The sequence below is a fragment of the Littorina saxatilis genome, linkage group LG3 (genome assembly GCF_037325665.1).
Source record: "Littorina saxatilis isolate snail1 linkage group LG3, US_GU_Lsax_2.0, whole genome shotgun sequence".
In the NCBI taxonomy this organism is placed as follows: domain Eukaryota; kingdom Metazoa; phylum Mollusca; class Gastropoda; order Littorinimorpha; family Littorinidae; genus Littorina; species Littorina saxatilis.
Window position 1 is genome coordinate 68,475,117 of NC_090247.1, and position 22,207 is coordinate 68,497,323.

General features: G+C 43.0%; 1 protein-coding gene across 1 annotated transcript; it reads right to left on the bottom strand.

Annotated features, from left to right (window-relative positions):
- Positions 1-2,370: 2,370 nt before the first annotated feature.
- On the bottom strand, positions 2,371-10,974 carry LOC138960982 (uncharacterized). Its single transcript, XM_070332604.1, has 3 exons — positions 10,489-10,974; positions 9,723-10,114; positions 2,371-2,633 (listed from the first exon to the last, which is right to left on the bottom strand). The coding sequence occupies exons 1-3, from the start codon at positions 10,842-10,844 to the stop codon at positions 2,371-2,373; spliced, it is 1,011 nt and encodes a 336-aa protein (XP_070188705.1). The 5' UTR covers positions 10,845-10,974.
- Positions 10,975-22,207: the final 11,233 nt, after the last annotated feature.

Genomic DNA, 22,207 nt, shown 5'->3' on the forward strand with positions numbered 1-22,207 from the left:
GGCGTGTGACACACCTCAACAACTGTTTTGGCGGTGGGGGTAGAAGGGCAAGGGTCAGGGGGTAGACTCTGTGACGTTACAGTTGCTGGGTTTGCAGTTGAAAAAGACACACTGGCAACTTTCTCTTTGGCAGGCGTGTGACACACCTCAACAACTGTTTTGGCGGTGGGGGTAGAAGGGGAAGGGCCAGGGGGTAGACTTTGTGACGTTACAGTTGCTGGGTTTGCAGTTGAAAAAGACACTCTGGCAACTTTCTCTTTGGCAGGCGTGTGACACACCTCAACAACTGTTTTGGCGGTGGGGGTAGAAGGGGAAGGGCCAGGGGGTAGACTCTGTGACGTTACAGTTGCTGGCTTAGAAGGGGTGGAGGCAGATGGTGGTGAAAAGCAAGTCACATCACTTACACTGTCATTCTTCGAAGGGGTGGAGGTAGATGGTGGTGAAAAGCAAGTCACATCACTTACACTGTCATTCTTCGAAGGGGTGGAGGTAGATGGTGGTGAAAAGCAAGTCACATCACTTACACTGTCATTCTTCGAAGGGGTGGAGGTAGATGGTGGTGAAAAGCTAGTCACATCACTGACACTGTCACTCTGGCAACTCTGCTGTACGAGTAGGCCTACATGGCTGCTATGATCGGGTTTCAAAGGCCGACCGCCTTTTCGCAGCTGTTTAAATTGGCTACACACACTGCAGTCATCGATGCTGGCAGAGCTGTCAAACAATGTCCAAATTGTGGTGCTCTTATCCAGGGCAGAAGATGCGGTTTCGAGTGCTTTTCCTGATGAACATGGCCTACGTTTCAACATATATAGCCTCTTATGACATTTAATGCACATTGTCTTGGAATATAAGATCCCGTCAGTGTCTTTGTTAATGACAATTCCATGATAAAGTTTCAAGTCTGAGGCAAAGTTAACACATAATTTAGCAGGTGTGCTGTCCCTTTTTCTCCGAGATCTTTCACCACAGATTCTACAAAGAGCATTTAGCTTTTCTAAATGACTTGATTCCGAGTGCACTGTGGCATCCATGTTTGTACAGAAGCTTCTCTATACGCTATCTTTATTTATGTCTCAATAACATTATAATAAAGAGTGTCCTCGGAAATCTCTCAGTCGACATACTAAAGAGCACACATCAAGCAACTGGACTCATAAATAATATCGGCACACAAATCGTGATGCACAAGATAATCCATTTTGAGAACACAAGAGACAGCCGCAGACCAGTGTACTCCACAACACAGAAAATAGACCGTATACACAGGTTATATTTCTGTCTAAGTTACATTATGCTAAAGAGTGTTCTCAGAAATCTGTCAGTCACATAATACGACACACACACACACATAGCAATTGGCATCAGCAATTGATATCGGCACACAAATCGTGATGTAGAAGATAATCCACTTTGAAAACACAAGAGACAGCAGCAGACCAGTATACTCCACAACACAGAAAATAGACTATACACAGGTTATACTTCTGTCTAAATTACATTACTCTAAAGGGTGTTCTAGGAAATCTGCCAGTCACATTATAAAACACACACACATAGCAATTGGAATCAGCAATTGATATCGGCACAACAATTATGATGTAGAAGATAATCCACTTTGAAAACACAGGAGACAGCAGCAGACCAGTGTACTCCTCAATACAGAAAACAGAACGAATTCCAGAGCCAAGGAGTGACCTAGAAACACTCGCTGCCAGCCTCAGCTCTTATCACTAGCCTGGCGGGTCAAATTACAGCCTGCAGCTGGAGAAACTTAAGCGGCTGTTTTGGGCAGAATTCGTGAGCCGTGAAATGCCGTTTTCCGCTGCCCACGCCACTGCGCTGGACAACTTGAACGGCAAGTAAGCTGGGTGTCGTCCACCGTGGACGCACCCTCGTTATCCTTTCCTTCATGCTCGCAATCGCAATCAGGAAGGTGACCCCAGGAAAGCCGCCGTTCGCGGTCAATCCCAGAATCACCAAGTTCCACAAAACTTAAATGCCATTCTCGTTAGCCCACGTCACCGCACTGGACAACTAGAACGGCAAGTAAGCTGGGCGTCATCCAACCATGGACGCACCCTTCCTGCTCGCCATCGTAGTCAGGTAGATGCGCACCAGAGAGACTTGCAGGCCTGCAGCGGTCCTCTGAGACACACCCAACTTCCTGCCCCCAGGGCGGAAGTAGAACCGGCATACCCGACACTGCATCAGAGGTATATGCAAGTTCTTACGATTCACAGCCAGGTGGGTCAACGCCAGAGAGACTTGCAAAGTCCTCGGAGTCACACCCACCATCCGTCCCTCGGGACGGAATTAGAACCGGCATACCCGACACTGAATCAGAGGTATATGCAGAGTTCATACGATTCACAGGGCTCCCTGCAACTGCTGGGCCGGCGCGATGCCATTGGCCAGAAATTGCAGGAGGGCTTTCACCACGCACGTGGCTACTCTCTCCTGTGATCGCACCCCACCGTCACCAGAGAACCTGGTAACTTGTGGGGAAGACATACCTTTAGAGCGCACCGGCTCATGCAGAAGGGACACCAGTCGACCATCACCATGCTGAGATGCATGCACTTCCGCCCGAACCATGGTAGGAGCAGCCACGGCGGAAGCCGCAGCGGAAGCTGAAGCGAAACCGGAAGTGGAAGGAGTCGGTGAAGACCTGACTCTACCCAACGAAGAGACATCAAAGACGCCAGCCGGAAGTGCGCGAATCTCTGCTTTCGTCGACGACAAATCGGCCGCCAAAGTAGAAACCTGTGTACTTAAAGTCAAAAGCAATGACGCAATATCGGCGGGAGACACACCTGAATCACCAGGAGCCCCCGACGAAACAACCGGTTAAACAACATCCTTATCCTTATCACTACGTGTGACCTTGTCCTTCTTCGCGGACAAAATGGCGGACGAAGGCTTGTCAACAACAACATCAACATCACATCCTACATTTCCCGGTTCTATCTGAGAAGTGGCGGAAAATCCATCACTCTTCCTTCTAGACGAAGAACTTCTCTTAGAGGAAGAAGTACTAGCAGCCGGAGAAGCTGAAGCAGCAGCCTGTCTCAAACTAGTTCTATTCTTGGCGCACACCGCCATGTCAAAGCGAACTCACAAAAATTTTTCGAAACTGAAAAATTTTACAAGTTTACAAACGTGCGACAGAAACGTCGCCAAAGTTACATAAAACAAGAAAGCTCTCACCCAAAAACAGCCAGGGTATTGACAAAGCTCGGCGGCAGACCAAGGGGCGAAGTCAAAGTCAGGAAACAAAGACCAAGGCTGAACACAGCCGGAGCGTACAACAAAACGCGACCAGACACGTCGCTCGCTGAGAGTGGAATGATAAGATGGCGGCGTATGCGCGCGCATACGGATGTCGGACTGTTGATAGTCTGGCATTATGGGATGGATCACTTTCTTTTTTAGAGTGGTCTCCCTTGGTTACCAAGGGGACGCGTATAGCGTTACCAGCACTGAACTAACTAGAGTTAATTGCTATTTGTGAGTTGGGTATGGATATGTAATTTAATCAACTTTTGGCGCATTTTGCGAACCATACCGAGACTAAGGAAAGTCACCTCCTTTAAACTCGACTAAATCTTAAAAATATATATATGAGGCTTTGCCAAAAGGTGCTGGGGGGGTGCTTGGACATTTGTGACAAACTAAACCTTTTCAGTTGATTTTTTTTGGTGTTTTAAGTGATACATTAGTCTTTGATGAACACATTTGTGTAATAAAAGAATGGTTTGTGCATTTGGGAAATGTGTACGGTTTGATAATATGCCATAAAACGCCAATTTTGAGAAAAGCCACATGTGCAACAAAACTGACCACAGAAGCCATTAATATCATTTCATACAACTGGTAATGATTTATTTCTAGTAAACAGACCCTGCAGAAGCATTATCAGTCTTTAAAAGTACATTTGGAGCCAAATCTTGAATGCAGTGTCACGTAATGTCGCAAAACGCTCAAACATCATAAAAGTCAAAACTGATACTTTCTGCTAAGTAACCACAAGAAGTATAAACCCTAAAATAAAATATAACACTTCAACAGAAACACTGACACATGTTAAAAATATCCCTAAAAGTTGTTACAGTTTGCTCAAACTAGTTAAACATGTTGTTGTAGGTGTCACGTGTTACAAAAATATTGATGGACATGAAAATATTCATAATATTTGAAATAACAACCAGAATGTTATACATACACTAACTTTTCATTTACAATCTAAAGATTAGGTTATTTATGGAATATGAAAACAGAAACAATAGCAAAACATGTTAAAAGCAAGTCATAACAGCATTCTACGTGTCACATGTTACACTGTGTGAGTGGACATGAAATTATTCAAAATGTTATAAATGACAACTGTGATATTAAATAGACCTTTAGGATACATTCATATTTTGAAGATTAGGTAATTATGGAACATCAAAGCACCACAAAAAAAGTAACATCATGTTCAAAACAGGTCAAATCTGCGTTCTACCTGTCACGTGTTACATGGAGTCAGTGGACATGAAATCAATGAAAATGTCAAAAATAACTACAATATTCAAACAGACATTTAGAATACAGTTTTAACCTAATGTCTATGTACATCTGGAACAAGGTTCTCAATCAAATCGAATTTTTTTAATTAGTTGTACGTAAAATCCTAGCAAAATCCAAATTTAAAAAAAAAAAACTTTGATTTTTTTTTATGTTGGGGAGGGGGGGGGGGGGGTGGTGTTAAAACAATCTCATGAAAATATTCCTTCCCCCTGCTAACCCAAAAGCATTTTTTCAGCTTTGGCTACAATATTTACAAGGACATATATGTCTCCTCCTAAATCGTTGCACGGATATGAACGTATCATCCTGAATCGTAACACGGATATTAACAAAAACAGAGGATCGAATTTTTCTTCAATCAAATTTGCCTCCAAAAGTAGCAAGCAGTTGTATATAGGTTACACAATATGCAAGATAATCAGAACTCGGAGTGTGTAAGCTATTTATCCCATTACTCCGACGTTTTCATTAAAAACACTTACTTTTTCCACTAAAACCTGCCCGTGCCTGTTTTCAGCTTGCCAAAAGCCTCCGCAGTCGAAATTCATGTCAATGAATTCATGCGCATAGCTAGTTCCCATTTGTCAGCATAATGGACGGCGTCATTCGACTTGTATGTAGACATTCAGTCATTCAAATTGCTTATAAAAAGGTCTGCTATCTGCTTTTACATTTTGAAAGTCATTTTAAAATATCCTTGTGTATCATGTATATGACATCGACTTTCGTTATACTCAATTCGGCATACCGGGTTTATATTTTTACCAGAATTGCGCACGATAATGGCAGCGCAACAAATTCAGTTCGGGCCGTGCTGGTTTGATCGTTGACCCAAGTCAGTTTGCATGCAGTGTTACTGTTTGTCAGTCGGGGATAGAAATGTTGGCTGTCATCGCGCTGTTATGTTTTGGTTTTCACACGTGGATCACTTACATATTCAGTCGGTCGGGTTTTGTGTGTGTGTGTGTGTGTGTGTGTGTGTGTGTGTGTGTGTGTGTGTGTGTGTGTGTGTGTGTGTGTGTGTGGCCGCCCTTCGTGGTCGGCTGGGCGTTAAGCAAACAAACAAACAAACTCTCTCTCTCTCTCTCATTCTCTCTCTCTCTCTTTCTCTCTCTCACTCTCTCTCTCTCTCTCTCTCTCTCTTTCTTTCTTTCTTTCTTTCTTTCTTTCTCTCTCTCTCTCTCTCTCTCTCTCTCTCTCTCTCTCTCTCTCTCTCTCTCTCTCTCTCTCTCTCTCTCTCTCTCTATCTCTCTCTCTCTCTCTCTTCAGGAACCGACAAGGAATAAGATGAAAGTGTTTTTAAATTGATTTCGAAAATTTAATTTTGATAATAATTTTTATATTTTTAATTTTCTGAGCTTGTTTTTAATCCAAATATAACATATTTATATGTTTTTGGAATCAGAAAATAATGGAGAATAAGATGAACGTAAATGTGTATCGTTTTATAAAAACTTTTTTTTTTTTTTACAATTTTCAGAGTTTTAATGACCAAAGTCATAAATTAATTTTTAAGCCACCACGCTGAAATGCAATACCGAAGTCCGGGCTTCGTCGAATATTACTTGACCAAAATTTCAACCAATTTGGTTGAAAAATGAGAGCGTGACAGTGCCGCCTCAACTTTCACGAAAAGCCGGATATGACGTCATCAAAGACATTTATAAGAAAAAATGAAGAAAAAAAGTCTGGGGATATCATACCCAGGAACTATCAAGTCAAATTTCATAAAGATCGGTCCAGTAGTTTAGTCTGAATCGCTCTACACACACACACACACACACACACACACACGCACACACCACGACCCTCGTCTCGATTCCCCCCTATACGTTAAAACATTTAGTCAAAACTTGACTAATTGTAAAAAGTAGTCCATCTGTAAACTCTGAATATGCAGATGACCTCCATAAATTATTCAATTGTACTCTGAAATCAAAGACAATGACCAATGACAGTTGAGATCGAAACTCGGTTGTGATGGGATATCCATAGGATATCCATATGGTTGTGATGGAATATTCAGAATAATCACCTCCTCAGCTAACAGAGATAAAGAGGCAGGTCATGGGATAATATAAGCTAATTCAATTCGTCGGGAGAAGAATTATGGGCAAGTGTCAAACATTAGATCTACAAAGTGTCAAACGTTACGTATAGATCTACACCTTACCCTGAACAGACAGTACAATATTTTCTCAACTTTACGGCTCGTCGTCTCCATGATTTTAATCGAATCGGTGACCGGAAACGCCAAAGAAGCAAAGCTAGTGGTTTCCACGCTTTTGAAAAAAATACTCGCGAAACTTCTTTGTGAAAATTGCAAAAATAACAAAATGTGTCAAACGTTACTTTCGGACATTAAACTCCATCGATTCTTTTTAGCTGCTAGATACAATAACTTCGCAAATTCTGACTCAAATGCAACACACTGCTTTTATTTCCTCGAACACGAAACTATCGTTTTCATCCAAAATGGCGGCCATTCAAAGCACCAAGACCGGCGAAAATCGAATCTGTAAACAAGTTGGTCTGCGGACATGAGGCCTTCGAAAATAACCGGGTATTTACTGGGCGAGGTTTTCGGTAAATTCTGGTTCTAATTACGATTGTTGCACATTCTACTAAGAGTTGCATGCTTAGACTGTATGAAATACGCTGATTAAAACCGATAAAGTGATGCAGACCATGAAAAATCGAAAATTTCCCGAGGACACCAAAATGTCCAAAATTTTTCGGGGCCGTTTCTGGTGTATGTTTAAAACATTTTATTTTTTATTTAACATTCACAACAACAACAGGCTTCAAAACATTAAAAAAAGCATTCATCAAACTCCCTTTTTCAAAGCACAATACATGTAAACATGTTGGGGTAATCCAGTTAATTACACTTGCTTTCCAAAAATACATGGGTCCGAAATGGCACCTTTTGGCAAAGGCTCATATATATAATATATTTTTTTTTAAAAGCCGACCGACCGACCTTATCTTTTTTTATGTCATGTTATCCTAAACTAACATATATATATTTTTTTTTTTGGGGGGGGGGGGGGGGGGCTAAGTACATGTTGTGTATAGACAATAAGTTACTTTTAAAGTTCATTTTACAGGAGATACAGTTCTCAGATTTTCCATTTATAATATTGGTTAAGGAACCTAAATTTTTAAGGTCCTCCCTTTTTATGACCTCAGACATTTAGTAGGTCTTTATCTTCTTCTGCATTCGTGGGCTGAAACTCCCACGTACACGCGTGTTTTTGCACGAGTGGATTTTTACATGTATGACCGTTTTTACCCCGCCATTTAGGCAGCCATACACCGCTTTCGGAGGAAGCATGCCGGGTATTTTCGTGTTTCTATAACCCACCGAACTCTGACATGGATTACAGGATCTTTTCCGTGCGCAGATGGTCTTGTGCTTGCATGTACACACGAAGGGGGATAAGGCACTAGCAGCTCTGCTCATAAGTTGACATGGGAGATTGGAAAAATCTCCACCTTAACTCACCAGGCGCGGCCGGGTTTCGAACCCATGACCTTCCGCTTTTGAGGCCGGCGTCTTACCACCAAGCCATTGCGCCCGTCTATTTAGTAGGTCTAAAAACAGTAAGGTCTCTGCATCAGAGAAAAACAAATCGCGTAAGGCGAAAATACAACATTTAGTCAAGTAGCTGTCGAACTCACAGAATGAAACTGAACGCAATGCAATTTTTTCAGCAAGACCGTATACTCGTAGCATCGTCAGTCCACCGCTCATGCTCACGGCAAAGGCAGTGAAATTGACAAGAAGAGCGGGGTAGTAGTTGCGCTAAGAAGAATAGCACGCTTTTCTGTACCTCTCTTCGTTTTAACTTTCTGAGCGTGTTTTTAATCCAAACATATCATATCTATATGTTTTTGGAATCAGGAACCGACAAGGAATAAGATGAAAGTGTTTTTAAATTGATTTCGACAATTTAATTTTGAAAATAATTTTTATATATTTAATTTTCAGAGCTTGTTTTTAATCCAAATATAACATATTTATATGTTTTTGGAATCAGAAAATGATGGAGAATAAGATAAACGTAAATTTGGATCGTTTTATAAAAACAATATTTTTTTTACAATTTTCAGATTTTTAATGACCAAAGTCATTAATTAATTTTTAAGCCACCACGCTGAAATGCAATACCGAAGTCCGGGCTTCGTCGAAGATTACTTGACCAAAATTTCAACCAATTTGGTTGAAAAATGAGAGCGTGACAGTGCCGCCTCAACTTTCATGAAAAGCCGGATATGACGTCATCAAAGAAATTTATCAAAAAAATGAAAAAAACGTATGGGGATTTCATACCCAGCAGGGTTCGACACTAGCGGGGGCGGGGGGCGGAACGCCCCAGAGTTTTGTGTTCCGCCCCAAACATTGCCGAAGCTTGGGGCCCACTCCGCCCCAGGATAAATTCCAACAATGACAAACCGAAAATTCTAATGCCAGCAGAGCCAATCACTAAAAATCGCCAGTCAAAGTCGTCACTGAAATTTGCGTTACGATCAATGCCGCAGTCAAGAAAAAAACACATTCAAATCGTCGAAGGACAATGTCGTAAGGGAAATAACTCCCAGATTGCGCTCTTTAGCGTGAGAGATAAGTATCGCCTTCAAATGCCAAACGCAAAATGTGGCGACACATCCCTGGTGTAAAAAGACATGGTCAAATGAAGATGAAGAACAGGGTGGAGAGAAACGAAAAAAGGAGACCGATGCAGCCAAAAGCGCGAAGCGCTGTCGTAATTTCAATGTCAAATGGTTGAAAGAATTTCCCTGGCTTCAGTACGATGAAGAAAAACAGACAATGCATTGCCGCACGTGAATACTGAGAGTGGGCCCCAGATTTTTTTTTTCCGCCCCAGCAATTTCCATCTCTGGGGCCAGTGTGGCCCCAGGCCAAATAAGTTAGTGTCGACCCCTGCCCAGGAACTCTCATGTCAAATTTCATAAAGATCGGTCCAGTAGTTTAGTCTGAATCGCTCTACACACACACACAGACAGACGCACGCACATACACCACGACCCTCGTCTCGATTCTCCCCTCTACGTTAAAACATTTAGTCAAAACTTGACTAAATGTAAAAAAGACAGCCAGTCGTGCACACCCCAGCTAAGCTTACCTTCTTTGCCAACGCCAAGCTCCAGTAAAAGCTCCATGATGGCCTCTCCGCAAGCCCCACAATTCATGGGCTGACCATTGGAATGGCCAGGTTCCTTGCTGTGTTTCAGCCACTTGATGGCCGGTCCGTCAGTCGCTGCGGGGACGAACCTGATGCAGTAAGGGGGGATGGTTTTCGTGCTGGTCAAACCCACCGACTTGGACACTTCTCTAGTCACGACCGGTGGAGAACGGAGAGGAGTGGTCAGTTCCTCCTGAATCATCCAGTCCTGAGGGCTGTTCACCAGTTTGCGAATGCTGGCACACCACAGGTGAAGAGTAGGGACCTTCTTCTTCAGTTTGATGATGAAGGATTCAAATTTAGTGTGCTCATGTGATGAAGGGTTTTCAGATCTGGAGACAGAAATCTTATTTTAACTCACAATTAAAAAGAAAGACACGATAACAAGAATACTGAGCATCCGAACAGTCACTCTCTGCCAACTTCTTGCTTACAGGTCCACGCTTACACACACACACACCCACGCATCTTGCATACAATCGGTTGTCAAAAAAAAGTATTGCTTGTTCCCACTTTAGGACATTTGCTGCTGGTTGCTAGCTACTGCTAGAACTCTAACAACAGGAACCAACGGCTCTCCATGCAAGCTAGGTTACAGATCTGTTGAAGATGCATTTTTGTTCCTCAGTCAAAAATTACTGTTACCCTTTTTGCATTTAACAAATGTCAGTCTAAACTGTTGAAAATACTGTTTACTCTTACTTACCTCCCTTTTACTGGAATAACTTCATCAGCGATGACAAACAGTTCCCCAGCAGTTGCAGCACTGGCCAATTTGTCAATGTCAAACACGTTGAAAGGGCTCTTTATGACATGAAGATGGATTTCTGAACTGCTCCCATGGATATGTTCCAACTGCCTTTGGATCAGGTATGAAATGCACCGGCTTTCATCAGACAAACTGACCACTTGAACTGGTTTTCTTTGTCTCAGCCACTGACAAGCTTTCAGTACCAAGATTACAGTCTTTCCAGTTCCAGGAGGTCCATACAGGTGAATAACCTGAAGGTTGTTATCCTGAAGTAGCCTGATCTGCTCCGGGTAGAGGGTCAATAGCGACATTATTAACCCAGTTTCTGCCACGGCTTGACCTCGAGTCCTTATGACTTTGGTTGCAGAATTTAATTTTTGTTGTTTCTTCTGCGCTCTACGTGGTACTGTCACCGTTGGTACTTCCACTGTAGTGGCTGGGCCACAAAACCTGAAACAGAACATATACTGGTCTGATGACTGTCTCGAGAATTTCTCTGCATAAACTTTTGTTAAAGATGCTGAATTTAAACCAATAACTTGCAGTAACAAATTAAGATGAATAAATCTTCGATTGATATGAATCAAAGGAAAAGTTGAAATTTACTTTTGTTTTGGAGTCAGAGCATACACACATTCGGAGTGATTCCATTCTCCAAAAAATGCTGCTACAGAAGTTTTCGTTGCTTTGAACTGCTTAACCCCTTCACTGCCCACCCCGTATGTAATACGTGGTCATTTTTGGTTTGTCGTACGCCCATAACCGTATCTCATACGTGGGATTTGTGTCACCAACATTTCAGGACATTTCTGAAAACTAAATGGGAGGTAACCACTGTCCAAGTACTTGTTGGGGTTCTAAAGACGTGTGTTGTACTAGAATAACGTATGCGTACATGGAATGACATTGCGGGTTACCTGAACATTGACAATGACGAAAGAAAGATTGTGTGTGTGTGTGCGCGAGCGCGCGTGTGTGTGTGTGTGTGTGCGTGTGTGTGTGCGTGCGTGTGTGGGTGTGTGTGACCATGTTTGAATTTATTCGGATTTAGTTCCCTTTCCTTGTTTGTATTATGATTGTGTAAGTGTAAAGCGCTCTGGGCTCGTCACCACGAGGTTTACGCGCTATATAAGTAATTGTTATTATTATTATTATTATTCTTTCCCATGGACCAATCGGATAAGTTACTAAAGTTGCTACCACGTGTTGAAAACTGTGTTAGCATTCTCGCCATTCACAATGGCGGCCGAAAGTCGGACCTCAACTCGTAGACCTGTTTTCAAGCGATACAGTGTTCTGGAAGCTCTACAAGAAGTGATTTATGGATTACCACACAGAAGAATACTTTTATGGGCTGTAATGTGAGTACCTGATGTTTGACACCAGTTTTAGCAGTGTTTTGTGTGGTTTTACGTGCTGCAATGTGTGTCACTGTGTGTGTGTAAGTCCGGAAACTGTAATTTTTGACGAAAAAGGTCATTATATCAATTTTTACTATAACAATCACAAACAAAGTCCAATGATCATGTCATCCTATAATACTAATAGCCAAGGGGAAAGCAAAACACATGCCAAAGATCTAAGAGATATCTCAATAAATTATCGAGCAGTGAACAGATTAGTGAACCTACCGAAGAAAGCGAAATTTTGCCCTGGCACACAGCAATACCAAAATGCTGTTATACTGTGGCAGTGAAGGGGTCAATCATGAGCAATACTAACATTACACATATTAACATGATACAGTGGTACCTGCGACAAAAACACCCTATGGACCAAAATGACAGGTACATTTTGGTCAGAATAATAGACAAAGGGACAAGAGAAGGTGTCCTTTATTGGGAGGTGTTCTCTCATCAGAGTGACTTCACATCACCGGTACCACCATACATTATCTGAACAGAAAAAAATCAGAATCTACACCCAATGGAAAAAATGCACATGCAGGGATGTCATTTAGCATGCTTTTTTTAAATCCCCAAACCTTTGCCATTTTGGGGAAAGCCAAGGCGAAACCAAGGACTGCCTATAACTTAAAAAAATTGCTGACACTTTCAAGGGCATTTTGACAGATTTACCAAAGAAATTAAATCCTGGCAACATCCCTAAACATGCATGGTAAGCATTTTCTTGATAGCAAACCTACCTGGCCAGAAGCTGATCATAGACAGTGTCCGACATGTGGGTGGCTATTAGAAAATAAAATAAATTAAGTGTGAGTTTAGAGGGAGCGGTCAGCGACCATAAACTCTATTTAAACGAGACAGATATGCAGCAAAAGGAGGGGGGGAGGAGGTGTCAGTAGAGGTAATGCAGGAGGAAGTGATAGCAGAGTCCCGTGGGAACGAATGCGGGGAATGAAGAGGGTTGGAGGGCAGGGGGAGGTGATGAGTGAAGGAGAGCAGTCTGGAATGAAACAATGGTAACAGATAAGGGAGTCCGAGAGAGAGCGAGAGAGAGCGAGGACCGAAGTCATTAGTAGCAGCGCAGCGGCCAGCAAGCAAGTTCAGCGATTTTCAGTTCTGCAAACTATGGAGTTCAATTTTTCTTCTTGGGCAAAAAATCTGCCCCAACCTGTAATTGAGGTTCTGGAAAAAGAGGAGTTCACAAGCCTCAGTGCCTTGAAATATGCAGGAGAAAAGGACCTGGAAAGCCTTAAGTTAAAACGAGGCCACATAGTGGAATTAAAAGCGGCAGTGGCAGACCTGCAACAGAAGTACGGGGGAGGGCCGTTGCGTGCTGCCGACCAAGTGGCACCGCTCCAGGGTCTTCTTGGCAACATGGCCATACAGTCTGCTTCACCAGGTGAGACTTATTTACGAATTGTTGACTTCGTACCGGCTTCTATGGCGGTGGAGGAAGAGGTGACACTCGGGGGAGGTGTCACGCTCAAGCTGGCCAACAAATCAAAGTTGGAGAAAGTATCCCCCTGCCACTGGATCGTGGCAAATGCTAAAATAATGGCAAAACTCATGAACACCGCCGTGGACTTCGACCACGAAGCTTACCTCTGTTATACAGAGATGGTGGGCGAGCTCGGCGCAAGATTTTCCTGGCAGTCGGTGCTCCTTTACGATGACGAGTACAGGAAGCGCCAGTCTACCAGCGGGTTTGCTTGGGGAACCCCCAACCCCCACCTGTCCACAGTGATTCTCCGTGAGCGTGCCCAACAAGTTCCTGGCAACAAAAGCGGCAAGGCCATGACGGGAAGCGGCGGTATTCGACGACCTGTGGGACCCAGTGGGAAGGAGGTGTGCCTGCAGTACACAAACAAAGGCACATGCCTCTACGGGTCCCGCTGCAGGTTCGAACACGTGTGTGACACGTGTGGAAAGGAGCACCCCGGCAAAGACCACCAGGCGACAGCAAACACCAGTGCCTAGGACACAGCGCAGCGAACTGACAACACAACGGTAGGCCCCACCTATTCCAGCCCGTTCCCTCAATTAGATCCTCATGACTGTGCATTTTTGGGAAATCATGCATCTATTAGTGCAAAATCTCAAATGTGGCACTCAGTGCTAGAGGGCGATTGTGACAGAGAATTTTTGTTAGACGGTATACAGCACGGTTTTCGGGTAACAGAAAAACATAAAACATGTGTGTTAGCAGCAGAACAAAGCAATCATAAATCAGCGTACGATCATCGCGACGTGGTAGAACAAGAACTGTTAGATCAAATAGCAAAAGGAAATTATATAGTGGCAAGTAAGAAGCCAACGGTCGTAAGCGCACTAGCCGCGATCCCCAAAGAAGATGGTAGCGTTAGGCTAATTCATGATGCCAGCAAACCAACAGGTAGGGCAATGAACGATTACTCCATCCCTGAGTCAGTGAAGTTTCAAACAGTCTCTGATGCGTGCGCCTTAGCGAAGACAGATTATTGGTGTGCTAAAGTCGACTTGCAGTCCGCATATCGCTCAGTGTGCATCAGTCCGGATGATTATTGTGTAACGGGACTCAAGTGGCATTTCAAAGGTAAAAACAGACCGACTTATTTGTTTGACAGTCGACTTCCATTTGGTAGCAATGTAGGACCGTCACATTTTCATAGACTTTCACAGTCAATTCGCAGGTGCATGGCCAGGAGAGGCATGCCTGGTGTGTTAGCATACATAGATGATTTTCTTTTAGTAGCAGCAACAAAAGAGGAGTGCAACGACATGTTATTTTCTTTGATTAGATTATTGAGGGAACTAGGCTTCAACATTAGCTGGAAGAAGGTGGTGGGGCCCACCCAACGTATCACATTTCTTGGAGTCGACATCGACACGCGAAACAACACTCTGTCACTTGGAAGTGACAAACTGCAGCAACTGCGGCGGCGACTACTGCAATTTCGAGGAAAGAAGCGCGCGACAAAAACTCAGCTTCAAAGCATCGCGGGTTCTCTTAATTGGGCCTGTCAAGCTGTCAGAGGAGGAAAATTCTTTCTGCGGCGGATACTGGACACAATAAAACCCCTTCAGCAGCAGCGGCACAAAGCAAAGCTTTCTAGCGAATTCCAAAAAGATGTGCAATGGTGGCTTTCTTTTATGCATGTATTTAATGGAACAGTGTATTATTTCCACAATGCAAAACAGCATGTCCATGTGGACGCATGTAATATTGCAGCAGGTGCCTTTTGGCAGGGCGACTGGCAGTACACCTATTTTAAAAAAAAGACATGCCGGCAGCGAACAATTTACACATAAACTTTAAAGAAGTATGTGCTGTGTTACAAGCTGTGACACGATGGGCACCGATGTGGTGCGGACAAGAAGTGATTGTGCATACTGATAGCACTGTGACAAAATCAATTATCAATAAAGGCAGATCTACTAATAAGTATGTCAACAGCTTACTTCGGAAAATGGCATGGGAATGTGCTAAAGTAAACTGTAGCATTGCGGCGGTGCATGTGGCCGGTTGTGTAAACATTATGGCTGACACTATTTCACGTCTTCACGAGCCTAGGCGGCGCGAAGAGTTAGTGCGGCTGTTGACTTTCTGGCACCGGGGGAGACCCCCCAACGTGAACCTGTGTGATCATATGTCTGACCAAGCCCTTGTGTTCCTTCTTTCCAGATGAAGGATGCGAATAATGTTTATGTAAACATTGTAAACAAGACATTGTGTTCTTGGGCGGCGTGTTTGGTGTGTTTTTTCTTTGTGGAGTTCTCCAAAAAATCGAACTTGTTCCAGGACAACGGGAATCTTGATCCCGATAAGCAGCTTACACGAGATCGCGTGGTGATTTTGGAGACGGACAGTGTGTCAATAACTTTTCAATGGAGTAAGACAATTCAGCGTAAAGAACGCTCCGTGGAAACAAAAAGGGCTTCCTGCAATCCCTTCACATCCTTTATGCCCAGTGTCCGCAGTGACTCATATGTTTCATGTTTTTGGGACCGATGGGCCCCAAGGCGCAGGTTTTTTCCGATCAAAGGATCTGATTTCAATAAGAAACTGCGTGTAACTGCTGCTGTTGCTGGAGGGGATTTCTCTAGTCACAGTTTCTGGCGGGGCGGCGCCGCGGGGGCGTTGAGTTGTGGCGTGCCGGGTGAAATCGTCAAGGTGATGGGGGACTGGAAAAGCACTGCTTACTTAGGTTACTTAGATCAGCTGCCGCCCAAGGTGATTGACTCGTATAGATTGCATATAGTCCGCAAAACACCTTCAACTATTACAACATAACAATCCTAACAAAATATTACCACTTCTTGAATTGGGCGGAATAACGAGTGTTAATTACTTCCTATTTGGGATTTATCTCTGTACAATGTTATCTTTCATGGTCATTGTCAGATGGTATTTTTTCTCTGAAGTAAACTGCCCTCGTTACTTGGCCCAAATCAAATAAACCTTTTGGCTACGTATGTTGGTACGGAAGCGCGAGTCTGTGTGTGTGTGTGTGTGTGTGTGTGTGTGTGCAGTGCGTGCGTGCGTGTAGGTGTGTGTGTGTGTCTGCGCGCGCGCGTGTGACGGTGTCTGTATGCGTGTGTGTATTAGCCAGGGACAGTTGCCTAGTGTTCTACAATTGCAGCTAGGGGGGGGGGGGGGGGGAGCATTAGTGAGTAGTTTAAGTGTGAGTTTAGAGGGAGCGGTCAGCGACCATAAACTCTATTTAAACGAGACAGATATGCAGCAAAAGGAGGGGGGGAGGAGGTGTCAGTAGAGGTAATGCAGGAGGAAGTGATAGCAGAGTCCCGTGGGAACGAATGCGGGGAATGAAGAGGGTTGGAGGGCAGGGGGGAGGTGATGAGTGAAGGAGAGCAGTCTGGAATGAAACAATGGTAACAGATAAGGGAGTCCGAGAGAGAGCGAGAGAGAGCGAGGACCGAAGTCATTAGTAGCAGCGCAGCGGCCAGCAAGCAAGTTCAGCGATTTTCAGTTCTGCTGAATAAAATAAAATAAATTAAATCCTGGCAACATCCCTGAACATGCATGATAAGCATTTTCTTGGTGGCAAACATACCTTGCCAGAAGCTGATCATAAACATTGTCTGACATGTGGGTGGCTGTTAAAAAATAAAATAAATTACATCCTGGCAACATCCCTGAACATGCATGTAAGCATTTTCTTGATAGCAAACCTACCTGGCCAGAAGCTGATCATAGACGGTGTCCGACATGTGGGCGGCTGTTGCAGCACTGTGCGAAGTGAGGTGCTTCCACCATGTGGACATCTGGGACAGAGACCGGTTGAAGGACCCTGGCGCTTTGCTTGCCGGTTGACTTTGAGCAGTGCTATCACTGTTCACACGAGTATGCAGATCCGACATACTTGGCATCTGATCTCCACACAGGCATCGACTGGCAGCCTCTGTCAGATCTTTGGTGCCCAGACACTTTTGGACATTCTGCAGACATATAATATATATATAGATATGCAAATCAGCTTTCTACTTTTGAAAAAAATCAATGAATTTCCCAGCGATGGGACAAAAAAGTAATGAAAATGAAAAATGAAAAATGAAAAACACACACTTATCTACTTTATAATGCTGTATTACATTTTTCTTTTTAGACAGATGTTTTAGATTTATTTTTTGATCTATTACTTGCAGTTAAAGGTTTCTCACTCCGTTGAAAAAAAAAGCATTAAATCACAAGAAGCACTTGAAATGCCATATATATATTATAATGAAGAGATGACTTTCTGAATATTTGGTAAATTTAGTAACAGTGGATTAGAATCCATGACCATCCTATGTTGCTTATCATTATACTTATATTCATATATTTATTTAAATTTTGTTTTGTCTTGTTCAGTTGTTAAATTCCTTATACCTGATTACTGAGATTACTGAGAGCCTGCATGAGCTCATGTGAAGTGATGTTTGGCAGCAACAGCGTCTTAAAGATGCCAATCGGGGCGACGTCCGACACCAAATGCTGAAGCACAGATTCTGCCTTGTTGAGCTGTTCCATGCCCTTCTGGACTTTCTTGACCAGGTGGTCCTTGAAGTTAGGTATGTTCTCTTTATTGGTTCCCACGCCTTTCACTTCCCCGACAACCAGCCCATGGTAGCGGTGAATCATGAGAACATCAAAGTCTCCATCTTGGTAGCCTTTCCCAAGTTGTGCAGGTCGAGCGAGGCGAGCGCTAGCAGACTGATTTCTGGCAGCAGAGATGGGATTGGTTTCATTGTCAAGGTACTTCCTGAAATCCAGCTGTGAGATGACCATCATCACCTCCCACCGCTCTTCACAAAAAGCCTGCAAGGAACACAACACATGCTCTGTTGTATCATCGTCTATTGCATTGGCGGTGTCGTATTTCACTAGAGGAGCCGGCTCGCCCTGAGGCAGTGTATACACGCTGCTTTGTAACGCAAGAGGCCGCAAACGCTTGACGACCGGAGAAGGATAATGATGCATCGGAGGAGATCCAAATCTTTTGCAAGGCTCTCCAGGAATCAGTACTGATTGATCAGCCAATGTTCTCACTTCGTGCTGCGTTCTCCTGAAGTGGAGAGGTGGCAGAAAGTACGCTTTCTGGTGCCTCTCCGGATACCATTCCTCAATGCATTCCAGCCATGAGTCCAGGGAGTTCTGCAGAGGATTTTGAGTGTGTCCTGGTCCTGCCTGTTGAGCAACAGATTGCACCGTGAATTAGATTTTCCTCAGATATTTTACAATACAATGCAATACAAAACAAAAATCTAAAATGTTCAGAAATCCGATGCAGATATTCTGTGAACGTTTCAAAATCAAGAATCAAAGAATAAGATATAGAATCAAACAAGAAGAGCAAACGCTCGATCGAGTCACTTTCGCAGTTCTGAATATTATATGAGGCATCAGATGGACAGGAAGAAATTGCTATTCACAACACAATGAGTCACGTTCACATAAAATTTGAGCCCGGTCACTTTTATAGTTTCCGAGAAAAGCCCAACGTTAAGTTGTGTGTTGCCGAACAGAAAAGGCTAGTTATCTCCCTTGTTTTTCTGATAACGTTCGTAAAAGGCTACAGATGTAAATACTTTGATGTAAAGAATAATCCTACAAAGTTTCAATCACATCCGATGAACTTTGTCAAAGATATAAAATGTCTAATTTTTCCTTTGACGCTGACCTGTGACCTTGAAAAAGGTCAAAGGTCAACGAAACCATCGTTAAAGTGTAGAGGTCATTGGAGGTCACGACTAAACAAAATATGAGCCCGATCGCTTTGATAGTTTCCGAGAAAAGTCCAACGTTAAGGTGGTGTCTACGGACGGCCGGCCGGACGGACGGCCGGACGGCCGGACGGACAGACTAACACTGACCGATTACATAGTCACTTTTTCTCAAGTGACTCAAAAACAAGAAAGGTAGGTTGGTGGAACGTTTGTTATTGACAAAACAATACATTCACAAATATATCGACCCCACTTTTAATTTAAACTTTTTTTTTTTTTTTAAAGAATAAGATAGGTTTATTAATGGAATATTGACTACAATAACCTACAAAATAAAACATATTGAATACCCTCTAATATTTGTCATTCTGTCTGTGTGCGTCACTTCTGTCAACGCTATACAAACAGCCATTTCTGAACGAATCCTTCACCAAATTTGTGTGTGAGTTTATGCCATGAATGTTCAGGTTATGGTAACATCTAATTCATGATATTTTGAGTATGAATAGCACTAACAGATTTCAATCCAAGGTAGAACAAAACACATCCCAGCGTTGCGTTTTATTCACTTTTGTAGATTGTGCCTCTGTCACATAACAAGGTCCGTGGTGAGAAATTTCTCTCTTATTTTATTACTTTTTTCCTTTTGTGTAATTTTTATTTCTTTATTATTTCGAACACTTTTAACTATTGTTTTGTTTTGCCATTTTCCATACTTGTGTAAGTGGGTAGGGATTTGGCTGAGCAGGAGACTTGTCTTTCTATCCATCGTACATCTTCGTGTGTAAGTAGGTAAGTATTTGGTCATGTTTGAACAAAAGATGTTTTTCCATCTTTTATCTTAGTTAATGCGCAACTGGGTAGGTATTTGATTGTGTTCGAAAGGGAGATGTTTTTCCCTCATGCATTGTCATATAAATATATATTTGTGAATAGGTACAGGTAATTATTTGGTTGTATTTTGAGTGTGAGCCAGGTATTCCCTGCTAGTACAGTATAAAACAAAACATTCATAATACTTTGTTTTGAGTTGTATTTTGTATTAAATGTTATGTGAATTAACCTACCTTGTTTGTAGATACTGTCGAACCGGTCTTGTAGACCACCTCACCTCTTCATAATGACCACCTGCCTACTTCGACCACCACAATCATTCTGAACAAATTTGTTTCCACATCATTCACCTTTCCACATCTATAACAACCACTTTTGATAGGTTCCCATAGGGCGGGGATGTAGCTCAGTCGGTAGCGCGCTGGATTTGTATCCAGTTGGCCGCTGTCAGCGTGAGTTCGTCCCCACGTTCGGCGAAAGATTTATTTCTCAGAGTCAACTTTGTGTGCAGACTCTCCTCGGTGTCCAAACACCCCCGTGTGTACACGCAAGCACAAGACCAAGTGCGCACGAAAAAGATCCTGTAATCCATGTCAGAGTTCGGTGGGTTATAGAAACACGAAAATACCCAGCATGCTTCCTCCGAAGTCGGCGTATGGCTGCCTAAATGGCGGGGTAAAAAACGGTCATACACGTAAAATTCCACTCGTGCAAAAAAAAAACCACGAGTGTATGTGGGAGTTTCAGCCCACGAACGCAGAAGAAGAAGAAGATAGGTTCCTTGGGTGGTTGTTAAAGACAGGTTTGACTGTACCAACATTTAATGAATACAGGGCTGAAAAAGTTTTAAATGTTACCACACTAGATCCTCCACTGCAGTTGGCATCCCCAGTTTCTGTCAGTCCTGCAGCAGCATTGGTCTCCTGATCTGTCTCCATCTCTTCTTCATCTTGAGACTCCATTGCTGAATCTATGGGACCATAACGCACTGCTGGCCCCTTGAGGCTGTTTTCTTCAGATGCCTCTTTGCTTTCCATCTGAAAAACACAGGTCTCCCACATCATCATCAACAAGTAACTCAGCAACTCTGATAGTGATACTTAGGCCAAAAAAAAAATTGTCTGTTTCTGGTAACATGGCTAAAAAAAATAGGGTCGGTAGGTCGGGATTTTTTTAAATTTTTAAAAAAAAAAATTTTTTTAACCCCAAATGTAGACCAATAAAACTAACTTTAAAAATCGCGCAAAGAGACTGGATTCACTATACATAGAGACAAGACACTCAACACATTTACAAATCGTCAGCGGACTTTCGTTTTCACACGTTTTTGTTGTTCATTTTCTCACCCTGTCCTTTACCACCAAAAAAAACAAACAACAAAATTGGAGTTTGGAAAAAAAAAGTTTAGGGTCGGCGCCGAAATTTAGGGTCGGTCGGGTGACCAGAAACAGACAATTTTTTTTTGTGGCCTTATTGACCTGGTCTGGTTTTCATCTAGACATTCATCACAAGGCAAGTTCTTTAGGTTTGGGAGCAGCTTAAAGGCACAGTAAGCCTCCCGTAAACCATCACATATACTGTCAGGCTTTTACACACTACAAACACCCTTTCATTTAAACACTCACCGCTTGAGAACATCCTAGGTGCCCTCCGTAAAGAGCGAGCAATTTTCAAAGAATTTATTTTTGCGTGGTTTATCTTACCCCTGAGCCATCGTGAACCTGTGTGATCCAGTTTCCCTTTTTCACAATGTAGTCGTAAGTTAGTAATTTGAATGCAACTCGATGTGAACTTATCTGCAATAGCACGTTATTATGTACCTCTGACTACCGGGTATGCACGGAACAAACGGCTGTGGTTCACAAGAACTCTAGCGATGGCTTTTGACTGTTCAGAAGAACTGGCGATAGGCATAAACCGTCGTCTGCTACGAGAACCACAACCTTGCGTGACCCTGCTTCCGGGCTTTTCTTTTTTCAAACTTTCACAACTTCGAATTGTACTGATCTTGTCTTGATGAAAAAAGAATTCTTTTATGATTTAAGAATGTTTGTGTAACAAGCTGTCAATTCATTATTTAGATTTTAAAAGTTAGGTCTTGCGCCAAAACGCACCACGGTCCGATTGTCTCCGCATCCCCACCTGCAAGACAGACCAGTACAAGAACTCTTTCTTCGTACGGACAGTCGCAGAGTGGAATCAGCTGAGTGACGCAGACCTTCCAGCACGAC